Source organism: Suricata suricatta, chromosome 5, assembly GCF_006229205.1.
Source record: "Suricata suricatta isolate VVHF042 chromosome 5, meerkat_22Aug2017_6uvM2_HiC, whole genome shotgun sequence".
Classification (NCBI taxonomy): domain Eukaryota; kingdom Metazoa; phylum Chordata; class Mammalia; order Carnivora; family Herpestidae; genus Suricata; species Suricata suricatta.
In genome coordinates, this window is record NC_043704.1 from 153,632,165 (window position 1) to 153,646,289 (window position 14,125).

At 51.4% G+C, this 14,125-nt stretch overlaps 1 protein-coding gene across 1 annotated transcript in view; it reads right to left on the reverse strand.

Annotated features, from left to right (window-relative positions):
* Nucleotides 1–14,125, reverse strand: part of DLEC1 (DLEC1 cilia and flagella associated protein) — a 96,419-nt gene that overhangs the window by 43,588 nt on the left and 38,706 nt on the right. Inside the window, exons 8-11 of the mRNA XM_029938792.1 lie at nt 6,389–6,476; nt 5,539–5,712; nt 4,952–5,088; nt 3,297–3,389 (exon numbers count right to left, since the gene is read on the reverse strand). Coding sequence (XP_029794652.1) covers nt 3,297–3,389; nt 4,952–5,088; nt 5,539–5,712; nt 6,389–6,476 — 492 coding nt within the window. The remainder of the gene's footprint in view (nt 1–3,296; nt 3,390–4,951; nt 5,089–5,538; nt 5,713–6,388; nt 6,477–14,125) is intronic.

Sequence of the window (14,125 nt, forward strand, 5' to 3'; positions counted from 1 at the left end):
AATGTAAACTGGTGCAGCCGCTCTGGAAAACAGTCTGGAGGTTCCTCAAAAAACTATCCGTAGAACTCCTCTATGACCCAGCAATAGCACTGCTAGGGATTTACCCAAGGGATACAGAAGTGCTAATGCATAGGAGCACATGTACCCCAACGTTCATAGCAGCACTGTCAACAATAGCCAAATCATGGGTAGAGCCTAAATGACCATCTCCTGATGAATGGAGAAGATGTGGTACATATACACAATGGAGTACTATATGGCAATGAGGAAGAATGAAATCTGGCCATTTGTAGGAAAGTAGATGGACCTTGAGGGTGTCATGCTAAGCGAAATAAGTCAGGCAGAAAAGGACAGATACCATATGTTTGCACTCATAGGTCTAACAGGAGAATAAGAGAAACCTAATGGAGGACCAGGGGGAGGGGAAGAGGGAAAGAGAGTTGGGGAGAGAGAGATTACTGAATACTGAAAATGAACCAAGGGTTGAAGGGGAGGGGAAGGGGAAAAGAGGTGGTGATGGAGGAGGGCACTTGTGGGGAAGAGCCCTAGGTGTTATATGGAAACCAATTTGACAATACACTATTAAAAAAAAAAAAAACAGGTGACAACAGGGACGCCTGGTGGGCTCAGTCGGTTGAGCATCCGACCTCCGCTCCAGTCATGACCCCACACTATGTGAGTTCGAGCCCTGTGTCAGGCTTTGTGCTGACAGCTCAGACCCAGGCGCCTGCTTCGGATTCTGTGTCTCCCTCTCTCTCTGCCCCTCCCTTGCTTGCACTCTATCTCTCTGTCTCCCAAAATAAACACTAAAAATTAAAAAAAAAAAAAACCATGACAACAAGTTTAACCTTATTTGTGAGAAAGGAATGAAAAGGAAAACCATGCAGAAAAAATATTCAGTCTTCACACTGGTAAAGAGCAGAAGTTAGTCATCACAAATGTGACAACAAAATATCTTCATTTTGTTCAAAATAATCTGGAGGGAATGGGGGTCTGGTTGGAGGAGATGGGGGGTGAGGACACACATGGTTGGCCAAGAGCTGATAAATGTTGTAGTTGGGTACTGAGGACACAGCGATCAGTCACCTATCCTCTCCATTTTCGTATGTGCCTTAACATCCACGATGATGGTTTTTCCTTTTTTTTTTTTTTTAACAGTTTTTAAGTTTGACAACACCCTGTTGGCAAGAGTGTGAGAAAACAGGCACCCTCATATGTCTGCATGGTCGGGATTTGGGCGACGTGTGTCACAATCCTGGCCAGCAGAGACCCCCAGTCAGCAAATCCACTTCAAGGACCATGACCTACTGAGAGACTCATAGTAGGACAGTGATGTACGCATTTACTGCATGGCCAGAGATCAGAGAAAACCTTCACGGCCATCAGCGGGGGACAGCTGATCCGAATTACAGCTCCTTCACACCGTGGAATAGTAGGCAGCTGTGACAAATACAGATATGGCAGATTCTGGGTGCCCGGGTAGCTCAGTGGGTGAAACATCCGACTCTTGGTTTGGGCTCAGCTTGTGATCTCACGGTTCGTGAGATCGAGCCCCATGTCAGGCTCTGTGCTGATGGCGTGGAGCCTGCTTGGGATTCTCTCTCCCTCCTCTCTCTGCCCCTCCCCTATTTGTGTGCATGTTCCCTTTCTCTCAAAGTAAATACACACATAGAAAACAAAGGTAGAGCAGTGAGGGGCAGCGATTTGAGGGAAGGAAAAGTGGAAACAAAAGAAAAACACGCTCAGTCGCCCATTTAGACATCACGCATCTCTGGAAGGACGTTTGCAGAGTCTGGTGAGGCTGGGGGCCTCTGGGGGCCCGAGAAACTGCAGCGAAGGAGCACTGGACTGTTCACCTGGTTGCATCTTTTGCTTTTCAATCATGAATTTGTTTCCTCCTTGGAAATATGAATACATTTTAAAACAAACCCCCCAAAACCAAATACACAAGGAATGCCAAGGGGGAACCTCCTCTGAACTCCTCACTGCTTCCCTCTTCCTGTCCCTGGGGGTCACAGGGGCATGGGGCGAGGGGCATGTCCTGGCCCGGTCCAGGCAAGAGGACCCAAGCCCTCCCCTGGCAGCAGGCGGGGACTGAGAAAGCCCTACGACGCCCCAACCTGGCCTCGTCCTCGCCCCGAGAGCCAGGTTCCTTCTGGGGCTCAGATCGGCACAGATGTGAGCGCAAAATAAGATCCCATCGGGCGCTCGAAACTGGGAGGCAGCTGAGGAGGAGGCCCTCCTCTACCCCCGCCCCGCAGTGGCGGCCCCGACTTCCTGCACCCCAGAGCTTTAAAGGTCCTGTGCCTCGGGGCACCGCTGGCCCAGTGGTTAAGATTCCAACTCTGATTTCAGCTCAGGTCATGATGTCACGGTCTGTGAGACCAAGCCGCACTCAGGCTCAGTGCTGACAGCTTGGAGCCTGCTTAGGATCCTTTCTCTCTCTCTCTCTCTCTGCCCCTCCCCATGTGCACACTCTCTTTCTCTTTTTCAAATAAATGAACTTAATAAAAAAAGTCCTATGCCTCAGGCAAACCCCAGGCCTGTTAACTCAGCACCTCAGGACCGGGGCCGGGACAGCAGCATGTCTACAAGTGTCGTGGTTCCCCACGAGAGGCGGCTGTGTCTGAAAGCCCTGTGGCTCATGTCACTTGCCGTCCGCGCTGTAGCCCAGAATCCACGTGGCCAGAAACCCCACGCCTCCACTCTCGCATGTCAGCGCCTGATTCCTGGCCCAGGGAGTCAGGGAGGGCGAGGGTGCGGAGCGAGACGGGCAGGGCGCCATCGCCCAGCTGGGGACAGGGAGCAGCTGTGGTGAGCCTGAGGGACCGCTGGACGGAGGAGCCCACAGCCGGCAGACCCGAGTCTGGAAGCTTCACGCAGAGGTTCAGGGAAAGGCCTGAGGCCGGAAGCCTTGCTGACCGCGCACCAACGAAGGAAGAGTAAAGGGGACAAAGCCACAGGGCTCCCCAGGCACCAGATCTGGCGGGGGTGGGGCTGGCATCCAAGAGAGACCTAAGAACCGAAGGAAGGCGGCTAAGGTGGAAAGGACTCCCAGGCGGACGGTGTGGACGAGCAGCATTTAGGGGTCACGATGGAAACGCTAGGGCTGTCTGCACCGGCTCGGCAAGGGGGGCCACCCCACGGAATGTCACAGCACGCTTGCACACAGACACCTCCTGGAACGGGACTGGATAGTCAGGTCAGGAAAACGCAGACAAATGAGACCCTGCGAGCGCTGGGGGAACAGGCGCCACCACGTCCCGAGGAGAAAGCACACGGTGCCGGTGCCCTACCTCCAGGCACACGGCCTGCCCCGGGGCCAGCTCGAACACGGATGGCAGGATCCCAAAGGGGGGCTCCTCCACGAAGCCCATGGTGGCCACGGCCTGGAAGGAAAGTGGGAAATGACACAAGCGGGCGGAGGAGATCGTGAAACCCAGCGGTGAGGGTCGCACCTCCTCTCCTTGGAGCTTCCACTCTGCCACCTGCAGGACCACTCCCGGCGCCACGTGGGAGACCCCGCGGCTCCTTGGTTCAGCACACCCTCCCACCCCCCACCTTCCCGGGGCTCCAGGCGGGATTCCCAGGCTCTCAGCCCTGGGAAAAGCTGCCCCCTGGCAGGAGGCTGAAGGGACACCGCTGACCAGCGCCTCGCACGTGGGAGACGTCCTCATCCAGGACCCACAGCACTGTCCTGTCCCCGCCACAGCGCCCGCGGCGGCTGGTGCCAGCTTGCGAGTCCGCCCGGTCTGCAATCGGCCCCGACCCCAGTCCGCGCCCTCTGTCCCCAATCTGCTCCCATCCCCAATCCGTCCCACTGTCCCCAATCTGCACCCAACCCCCATCCCCAATCGGCGCCTGGGCTCTAGGCCCCAGAGTCAGGGGAGCCACCATCTTGTCAGCAGGGCTGCAGCCCTACGTCCGACAAACAGCCGTGTCAGCACGCGGGGACACAACCCCCACTACGGGACCTGGGACTCCACGCAGAGACACCCCACTACAGGATTCCATGCGGGGACACAACCCCCACTACAGGACCCGCAGGTAATGGAAGTGGGTGGCACGTGTGTCTGGGAGCACAGTCGACTGGATCTACCGCTTGCTCTCCAGAGACACGGTTAGGAGAATGTCTCTCCTACCGGAAACACGAGGTCTGGGCAAGCCCTCGATGGGCCCGGCCGGCCAGTGGGCCGCTCGGAGTCCTGGCCCAGCACTGCAGGCCCACCTGGGGCAGATTTCGATGTGAAATCTCCCTAGTTTTCAATGTTGTCTCAAAGAAACGATTTTGGGCCCCGTCCCAAAGCAATATGCACAGAGAACTCAGTCCAAGAGCTGCCAAGTATGGCCCTGTATCTCTTAAAACATTTGCTACATGGGGCGCCTGGGGGGCTCAGTCGGTTAAACTTCCAACTTCGGCTCAGGTCATGATCTCACAGTTCGCAGGTTCGAGCCCCACATCAGGTTCTGTGCTGACAACTCAGAGCCTGGAGCCTGTCTTCGGATTCTGTGTCCTTCTCTCTCTGCCCTCCCCTGTTCACAGTCTCTCTCAAAAATAAAGACTTTAAAAATTAAAACAAAACCAGAAACATTTGCTACAGTGATGACTGAGTGAATAAATGCAGTGACACCCTGGCCAGGCTTGGGAGGCCATGGGGCATGACACAGCCTGCCCAGGGGACACAGGTGTCCGCACAGGACTCCGCACATTGGGCTCACGTTTGGGTGATGGCAGCTGGGGGGAGAGGTTACACAGTTGCTTTCCCTGGGTGTTTCACAGGTGCCCTCCAGCAACCTCGCTGGACGGGGGCCTTCCTCCCAAGCAGGACGAAGGAGGGCGACTTCCTCCCATGGGGGATGGAGACGTCCTCTGACAGGTTCGGAGGGAGGGAGGAGGGAGAGGGGTGGGCGGGCTCCGGCTCGGCTAGGGGAGCAGCCTGTGCTCACTCACCCTGAAGCTTAGCTGTGGCCAGTTCTTTTTAGGAAAAATGCAGAACTTGCCGGCACCGAAGCCCACGTTTTTGCAGAGAAACCTGGTGATCTTCACTCCCCCGATGAGGCAGTAGCCACAGTCCAACACGGGTGACACTGGAGTCGCAGGGAAAGAGGCACATGAGAGATGACAGCCCCCCAGGTGGCCCTCCTGCCCGTGAGCAGCTGCGGCCCGGTACCGGCTGGGAGGATGAGCGGGGACACCCTGACCGCTGCTCCTGCAGGTGGGTCACCGGCCACCATGTGCCGCTGGCTCCGGGCCCGCTGGGGCCTCAGCCCCCACCAGGGCCACCCGGCATGGGCCCGGGGGTTGCGGAGGGGCCCTAACTTCCGGTCTGTGCCCGGCCGAGGGGGCCTGCTGGCGAGTGAGGGAGCCCTCAGTGCATGTCCACAGGTCAGCGGAGCCCGTGTTGGAACTGCTCACGTGTGTCATCCGGGGGCGGGCCGGCCGGGGTCTGACACCGCGAGGTCTGCACGGAGGTCGTTGGCAGGGCCCTGGTGCCCCTGCCCACGAGGCCCGGGAGCAGGCGGCGGGCGCGCACTCACGTGTCAGCACCGGGGGAGGCCTGCGGGCCTGCAGGGGGATCAGGAGCGCGTGGGCCGACTGCGTCTCCACTAAGATGGAATCATCGAAATCCCCAAGGCAGTCGGGGGAGAACTGGACGGTGTACTGGCAGGCCATGCCGGGGGCCACCATCCCGCCTGTCCCCGGGAACATCCCTGTGCGTGGAGACGGCAGCAGGTGAGGAGCTGGGGTCCCGCCAGCACCAGGGCCTGCACTCAAGCGCTGCAGACGGGGGCCACCGCGGCCGGGCAGCTCATGAGTGGATGCCGTCGGGGCTAAGGCCGTACCGGTTGTCAGCAAGGGCATTCGAGGGGGGCGGGCAGATGGGCAGGGGATCCAGGTGAGGAGGCCAGGGCCTGGGGCAGGGGGTGAGGTTCGGGGGACAGCGGGTGAGCAGGGGGCAGGGGATGGAGGGCAGGGAGTGGGGGCTCTAGGTGGTGACGCCAGGGCCTGGGGCACGGGGTGGGCGGGGCAGGGAGGGACGAGGTCCATCTGGAGGGAGGCCACGCTTGGCCTGATTGGCTTAGAACTTATTTTGTGGGCAGCAGAGAGCCATCTGACCTTCTGAGCATGAGGGGGGAGGGGCCTGACAGGACCAGGCTGTTCTGGGGATTGAGGACACCATGTCATGGAAGGTGGAAGCTCAGCTGAGGAGCCACCGCGATGGCCTCAGTGAGCAAGGCTGCGGCCCAGTGGCAGAATGGAGGCTGAGCAGGGGGCGGGCCCAGGCCTGGAGGGGTGACTGCAGGAGGCTGGGCCGGCAGGGGGCAGAGCAGGAGGCCCAGGGCCTGTGCCAGGAGCAAGCCCAGCACAGGTCGGAGGCAGACTCACCCAATCCCAGCGCGAAGTAGGGCGTGGATGGCGGGAGCACTCGCAGGTGGCGGCTGGTGGCCGTGGTGTTCTGCAGCGAGATCACCATCTGCCCAGAGGCAAAGGGGGGCCCTGTTAGACAGCAGCACCGCGGACGAGCGACCCGAGGCCTGGACCGACCACACACCGTGGAAAGCGGGTGGAGGTGTAGACGCTGGGCGATGGGCACACGGGGACTCCTTTCCCCCTCGGTCTGCCTTTGATCGTGTTTGGGAATAAACACAAGGTGCACATGAGGACGGGAACAGATCTGACTCATGCTTTGGCCTCTTTTAAACGACAGCTACAGTTTATGGAGCACCTGCCAGGTGCCCGACCGACCCCACAGTAACCAGGAGAAGGTGGGCGCTCGCTCTCTGTCACCCGGAGGAAGCCCAAGTTCAAAGATGTTCCCTCAACTGATAAGTAAGAGTTTTGAGATTTGAGCCCAGGATATCTGGCTCCAACGTCCTGCCCACCTGGCCTCGTGCTCACTTCCTCATACGTGTCCCTTTGGGCACCGTGAAGAGAGCCACAGGCACCCGGAGGGGAATAGGACCTCCCTCCACCACTCAACCCATCCAAACCTGTTGGGGCCCGCCAAGTTTTCTGTCTGCCTCAGGCAAGGATTATCACTCCATCGAGTGAGCCAGTAAACAAGATTTGCATCTGGAGGCTGGAGATTGCCATTTCCTGGTCAAAATAACTTTGGCGACTGTCTTGCTGAGCTAGACGTGAGTGGCCAAGGCACACAAAAGATCAAAACCGTATTCAGTGTTAGTTCTCCATCCCCCAAGATTGCTGAGGCAAAGTCTGGGCGCTTCTTTGATATGCATTCGACTCTGTAGCCTGCCTAGGTCAGCTTGCCTTGTCTTCCCCCCCTGAAGACTATATAAAGAACAGTTCTTTGAATAAACGCTCTCTTTCGCCTGATCGGAGAACCGTGAGTTCTGTCTTTACTCTCTGCGTCTCCCTCTCCTGCCCCCTTTTTCTCTCCCTCCCTCAGGAAAAGGACCCCGACGATTCTCCGCCCTGCCGGTCAGGGCGGACTAAACAGGTACTGCCAATCGCCAGGGGCCACCGGGTTAAGACAATTGGCGCCTCAACGCGGGGCTCAGTGAAGTAACGCCACACTGAGGTCGGGTTACGACACAACCCTAGTAAATTCTGCCTTCGCTTCTCATCTCTGGACCGGGAGCCCCCCAGGGGCAAGGCCCAGACTTCACGCACTGCTAACCCCGCCCCCAGCACGTGCCAGCACGGAGGAGGAGCCCAGTACCCAAGCTCATCTTTTGCTTCTATTTTGTGGAACATTACACTGGGGGAACATGTACAAACTGCAACATGACAAAAACCTGTTTCCATCACCCAGCTTAAGAATAAATCATTAAACATGGGGCGCATGGGTGGCTCAGTCGGTTAAGCGTCCGGCTTCGGCTCGGGTCATGATGTCACGGTTTGTGGGTTCGAGCCCCGCTTTAGGCTCTGTGCTGACAGCTAGCTCAGAGCCCGGAGCCTGCTTCAGATTCTGTGTCTCCTTCTCTCTCTCTGACCCTCCCCTGCTTGCACTGTTTCTCTCTGTCTCTCAGACATAAATATTAATAAAAAGTTTTTAAAAAAGAATAAATCATTAAACATACACTGGGCGCCTGGGTGGCTCAGCCAGTTAGCATCCGACCTCGGCTCAGGGCACGATCTCACAGTTCGTGGGTTCGAGCTCCATGTCAGGCTCTGTGCTGACAGCTCGGAGCTGCTTCACCTTCTGTATCTCTCCCTCTCTGTCCCTCTCCCACTCACTCTCTCTCAAAAAATGAATAAACATTAAAAAAAAAAATAGAGAGGAAGCCCTACCCTAGCGCCCTTGCCCCCATCAGATAACAGCTACACAGATGTGAAGTGTGGGTCTTCATACTCCTATTCATAGGCATATGTTCCTAAATTCACACGTGCCCATCGTTGGCCGGTATGTTTGCGCCAGTCTATCCGCGAGCCACACCCAGGTGTGCCGAGACCCATATTACGGTTTTAATCTCCGTTTCTCTGTTGTTAATGAGCACTGTTTCACAGGTGTGTTATCTGTGGTTCCTCTAATGTGAGCTGTCTGTCCGTATCCTTTCACTGTTTGGTCCCTGTGTACTTTGTCTTTTTCTTATTAAACAAAACGTTTATGTATTTATTTTTGACAGACACAGAGAGAGCGAATCCAAAGCAGGCTCCACGATGTCAGCACGGACCCTGACAGGGGGCTCAATCCCACAAACCGTGAGATGGTGACCTGAGCCGAAATCAAGGGTCAGATGCTTTACAGGCTGAGCCACCCGGGTGCCCCTATCATTTTCTTACTGATTTGTAGGAGTTCTTTATATATTCTGGGTACTAAGTCTTTTTAAGGTATATGTTGTAAATATCTCCAAGTTTATAACTCAGATTATTTTTTGATGTACAGTCTGTCAAACTTTAATATAAAATTTATCAGCCTTTCGTGGTTTGTGCTTCTATTTCAAGAAATCCTTCTATATCTCCTATATTTTCTTCTTTAAAATGCATTTCAGATCTGTGCTGGGAAGTCCTTTGCTTGGGGCAGGGAGTGAGGTAGGGATTAAATCGGGCCGTGGAGAGGGCTGGCTGTGCCCAACAGCACTGGGGGGCCCAGCGGGGAAAACGACAGGCTCAGAGCAGCGGCCTGCCCCCTCAAGGGCCACCGTGAAGACACTCCGTACATTCCTGGGTCACACACAATTTCCTCCTGGTGCCTGTGTGCGCGCACCCACTTCTTGATTGGTTTGGTTTGCCATTTTTCACCTAGTATTTCTGCGCCTGTGTTCTTTTTTTTTTTTTTTTTCTTTCAAATGTCTTTTTTCGGTTAGGAGACTGTGAGGGAACGGAAGGGCAAGCATGGGGAACCGTAACCCCCTGGCCCACAAGGCCCAGGTCTCTGTTCCCACCACAGCCCTCAGCCTTCCGCTCACAGCCCAGGTCCCGTCTGTGCCCACGTCAGGGCAGAGAAGCTCTCTGGAAGCTTCCGGGGGCCGGGGACTGGGAGGTATCTCTGCTCTAAAGCAAGTCTGGCCTGTGTGCTTCATTGCCATAGCTCCTTCTCTGGCTTTGGGGTCAGCATACATCAGGCTCTGTCTTAGTCCCTCCCGGCCCCTCTACAACATACTAGAAACCGGTTGGCTTATAAACAACAGGCATTTATTTCTCCCGGCTCTGGAGGCTGACGAGTCCAAGATCAAGGCGCCAGCATGGCCCGTTTTGGTGAGGGCCCTCTTCCTGATTCATAGCTGGTGTCTGCTCGCCGGGTCCTCAAAGTAGTGGAAGGGGCAAGTGATCTCTCTAGAACCTTTTTTACAGAAGCCCTCAGCCTAGGACACCCGGGGGGCTCAGTCGGTGGCTGAGGTCTGACTCTGGATTTCACCTCAGGTCATGATCTCATGGTTTGTGAGAGGGAGCCCCACATCAGCTCTGTGCTGACAGTGCAGGGCCCGCTTGGGATTCTCTCTCTCCCTCTCTCTTCGCCCCTCCCCCACTCGCACATGCATGCACTTAGGGTCCAGTGCATGCTCTCTCTCAAAATAAACTTTTAAAAAACATTTTTAAATGTTTTTATTTATTTTTGGAGAGACAGAGTGTGAGCAGGAGATGGGCAGAGAGAAGGAGACACAGAATCTAAAGCAGGCTCCAGGCTCTGAGCTGTCAGCACAGAGCCCGACTTGGGGCTTGAACCCATAAACTATGAGATCACGACCTGAGCCGAAGTCGGGAGCTTAATTCCTAAGCTCCACAACATGACACATCTGAGACAGAAGTCTTCCTCTGAAAAAATGCTTAGAATCCTGCACCTGTGCACACATCCACTTACTGGGGAGATTTGACCCTGAACCTCACTAAACTGCCACCAGATGCAGAGGCTTCCAAAAGTAGGATTTGATTCCAGGATTCATGAGATGTGTTTGGGTGAAGGGAGCCAGAGCGCAGAATGGGAGGAGACAGAGTGGCATTAGATGGCAACTAGAAGCAACAGTACAAAGTCACGATTTTATTATTTTTATTTAAGTATTTTTCAAAATTTACATCGTAGTTAACATATAGTATAATAATGATTTCAGGAGAATTTAGGGATTCATCACCTACATTCCAGCAAGTGTCCTTCTTAATACCCCTCACCCATTTAGACCACCCCTAACCCCTCCAGCAACCCTGTTTGTTCTCTGTGTTTACGAGTCTCTTATGTTTTGTCCCCACCCCTGTTTTTGTATTATTTTTGCTTCCCTTCATGTTCATCTGTTTTACATCTTAAATTCCACACACGAGTGAAATCATATATTTGTCTTTCTCTGACTTATTTTGCTTAGAGTAATACCCTCTAGTTCCATCCACATTGTTGCAAATGGCAAGATTTCATCCTTTCTGGTTACTGAGTAATACTCCGTTGATTATATAAACCACATCTTTTTTATCCATTCAACAACTGATGGACGTTTGGGCTCTCCCATATTTTTCGATAGCGCTGCTATAAACATTGGGTGCCTACGCCCCTTCAATATAGCACTCCTGTGTCTTTTGGATAAATATCTACTAGCGCAATTGCTGGGTCGTAGGGTAGTTCTGTTTTTAATTTTTTGAGGAACCTCCATGCTGTTTCCAGAGCGGCTGCACCAGTTTGCATTCCCAGCAGCCGTGCACAAGGGCTCCTCTTTCTCTGCATCCTCGCCAACATCTCTCATTGCCTGGGTTGTTAAATTTTAACCATTCTGACTGGTGTGAGGTGGTATCTCACTGTGGCATTGATTTGTATTTCCCTGATGATGAGTGATGTTGAGCATTTTTTCATGTGCCTGTTGGCCATCTGGGTGTCTTCTCTGGAGACGCGTCTGTTCATGTCTTTTGCCCCTTTCTTCACTGTATTGTTTTTTTTGGGTGTTGAGTTAGAGAAGTGCTTTATAGATTTTGGATACTAACCCTTTACCTGATATGTCATTTGCAAATAACTTCTCTCATTCTGTCAGTTGCCTTATAGTTTTGCTGATTGTTTCCTTCGCTGTGCAGAAGCTTTTTATCTTGATGAGGTCCCAATAGTTCATTTTTGCTTTTGTTTCCCTGGTCTCTGGAGATGTGTTGAGAAAGAAGTTCCTGTGGCTGAGGTCAGAGAGCTTCTTACCTGCTTTCTCCTCCAGGATTTCCATGGCTTCCTGTCTTACATTTAGGTCTTTCATCCATTTTGAGTTTATTTGTGGGTCTGGTGTAAGACAGCGGTCCAGGCTCATTCTTCTGCATGTCTCCGGCCAGTTTCCCAGCACCACTTGCTGAAGAGACTGTCTTTGTTCCATCGGATAGTCTTCCCTGCTTTCTCAAAGATGAGTTGGCCATATGTCTGTGGGTCCATTTCTGGGTTCTCTATTCTGCTTCATTGACCTGAGTGTCTGTTTTTGTGCCCGTACCATGCTGTGTTTATGATTACAGCTTTGTAATACAGCTTGAAGTCCGGGATTGTGATGCCTCCTGCTTTGGTTTTGTTTTTCAGGATTGCTTTCACTATTTGGTGTCTTTTATGGTTCCATACAAATCTTAGGATTGTTTGTTCTAGCTCTGTGAAGAATGTTACAGTTATTTTGATAGGGATTGCAATAAACATGTAGATTGCTTTGGGTAGTATTGGCATTTAAACAATATTTGTTCTTTCAACCCATGAGCATGGAATATTTTTCCTTTTTTTGTGTGTCTTTTTTAATTTCTTTCGTAAGTTTTCCATGTTTTTCAATGTATAGATTTTCCACCTCTTTGGTTAGGCTTATTCCTAGGTATTTTATGGTTTTCGGTGTAATTGTAAATGGATCGATTCCTTGATTTCTCTTTCTGCTGCTTCATTATTGGTGTATAGGAAGGCAACCGACTTCTGTACACTGATTTTATACCCTGCGATTTTGCTGAATTCATGGATCAGTTCTAGCAATATTTTGGTGGCATCTTTGGGTTTTCCATATAGAGTATCATGTCATTGACTTCCTCCTCGATTTGGACGCCTTTTATTCCTTTGTGTTGTCTGATTGCTGAATAACAGTGGTGAGAGTTCCCTGTCATGTTCCTGATCTCAGGGGGAAGTTCTCAGTTTTCCTCATTGAGAATGATATTAATGTAGGTCTTTCATATACAGCTTTTATGATCTTGACGTTTGATCCTTCTAATCCCTACCTTATTGAAGTTTTTTTTTTTATCAAGAAAGGATGCTGTATTTTGTCAAATACTTTCTCTGCATCTATGGAGAGGATCATGTGGGTTTTATCCTTTCTTTTATTATTGTGATGTATCACACTGATTGATTTGTGGATCTTAAACCACCCCTGCATCCCAGTAATAAATCCCGTTTGGTTGTGATGGATAATTCTTTTAATGTATTGTTAGATCCAGTTGGCTAGTACCTTATTGAGTATTTTTGCATCCATGTTCATTGGGAAAATTGGTCTGTAGTTCTCCTTTTTAAGGGGGTCTTTGTATGGTTTTGGGATCAAGGTAATGCTGGCATGATTTTAAATACATATACAGCTGTGTATGGACAAATGCATATGCATGTGTGTGCGTACATATGCATATATATGGTTGGATCCATGAAATTACTCTTTTTCTCCATAGTGTCCTAATGACACCCAGAGCTAATGACAGACACCCCAGCAGCAAACAGCAGATCTAGTGCTTAGATCCTGGTTTCTAAATACCAAGCTTCTGTGTTCTCCACAGAAAAGAACAGGACTTCTTAGAAACAGATTCAAGAACTGGGACAAAGAGGGAATAAGATGATCCTGGAACATCCTGTAAAGCCAGAATGTAAGGAAATACTAAAAACGAAAGTGAAAGAACACAGAAGACCACTTGAAAGGCTCCCACTGGGCAAATCTAGGATAATTACAAAAGCAAAATGAATACAGACTTTAAATGAATTCATTCTAGGCTAACACAACCTCATTATCTAGAATGATTCTAAATAGATGCACACTTGAATACTGGCCAGGAAAATGAACTCCATGCAATAGCTATATTTTATGGTACTACTAGGATACATGTTTTTGAAAAGATAAAATCATCAGTTGATCAAGGAGGAAAACCCCAATTATTTCACTAAAACTGACCAAATTTATCTTTAGTATGTATTCTCTTGATCAGACCTATGATGACGAAAGCACTGGGTACAAAATAGGTTCCAAGTGTTTCTTATAATATTTACAATTACCCTGGTGTATTTTATTCTTCTCTACGGTGGGATATTCAGGTGTTCAGTAGTTGCTATTCTGCCCATATCAAACTGACATCCCAAAATGATTCTGCATCAGAGACTAAAGCCCTTCTGGTTAAATTCTGTCCTTTAGAAACTTTGGACCAAAGAGGGAGGAATTGAGAAATTTTTATGCAGGCAATGGCCTAAGACAGAGATACCAACAGTGAACACTGGAAGATTCACTGTTCCCACACTGCAAACTTTTTCTCTCTCTCCTCTCAGTTACAAATTTGTTTTTGCCTTTGTTCACTGACAACGGCATACCGACTACTATTCCTCAAATGGGTATGCAGGTATCAAATTCCTCTGAATTATTCTTTGAAAACATCTGTCTACTAATGAGTCTCCCAATCCATGAACATAGTATATTCAGGAGTGTGCTGGTAAATGTTTAATGACAGGCTCTTGGGGCTGGAGGAGAGCCCTGATTTGATAGTATTTGCTGATTT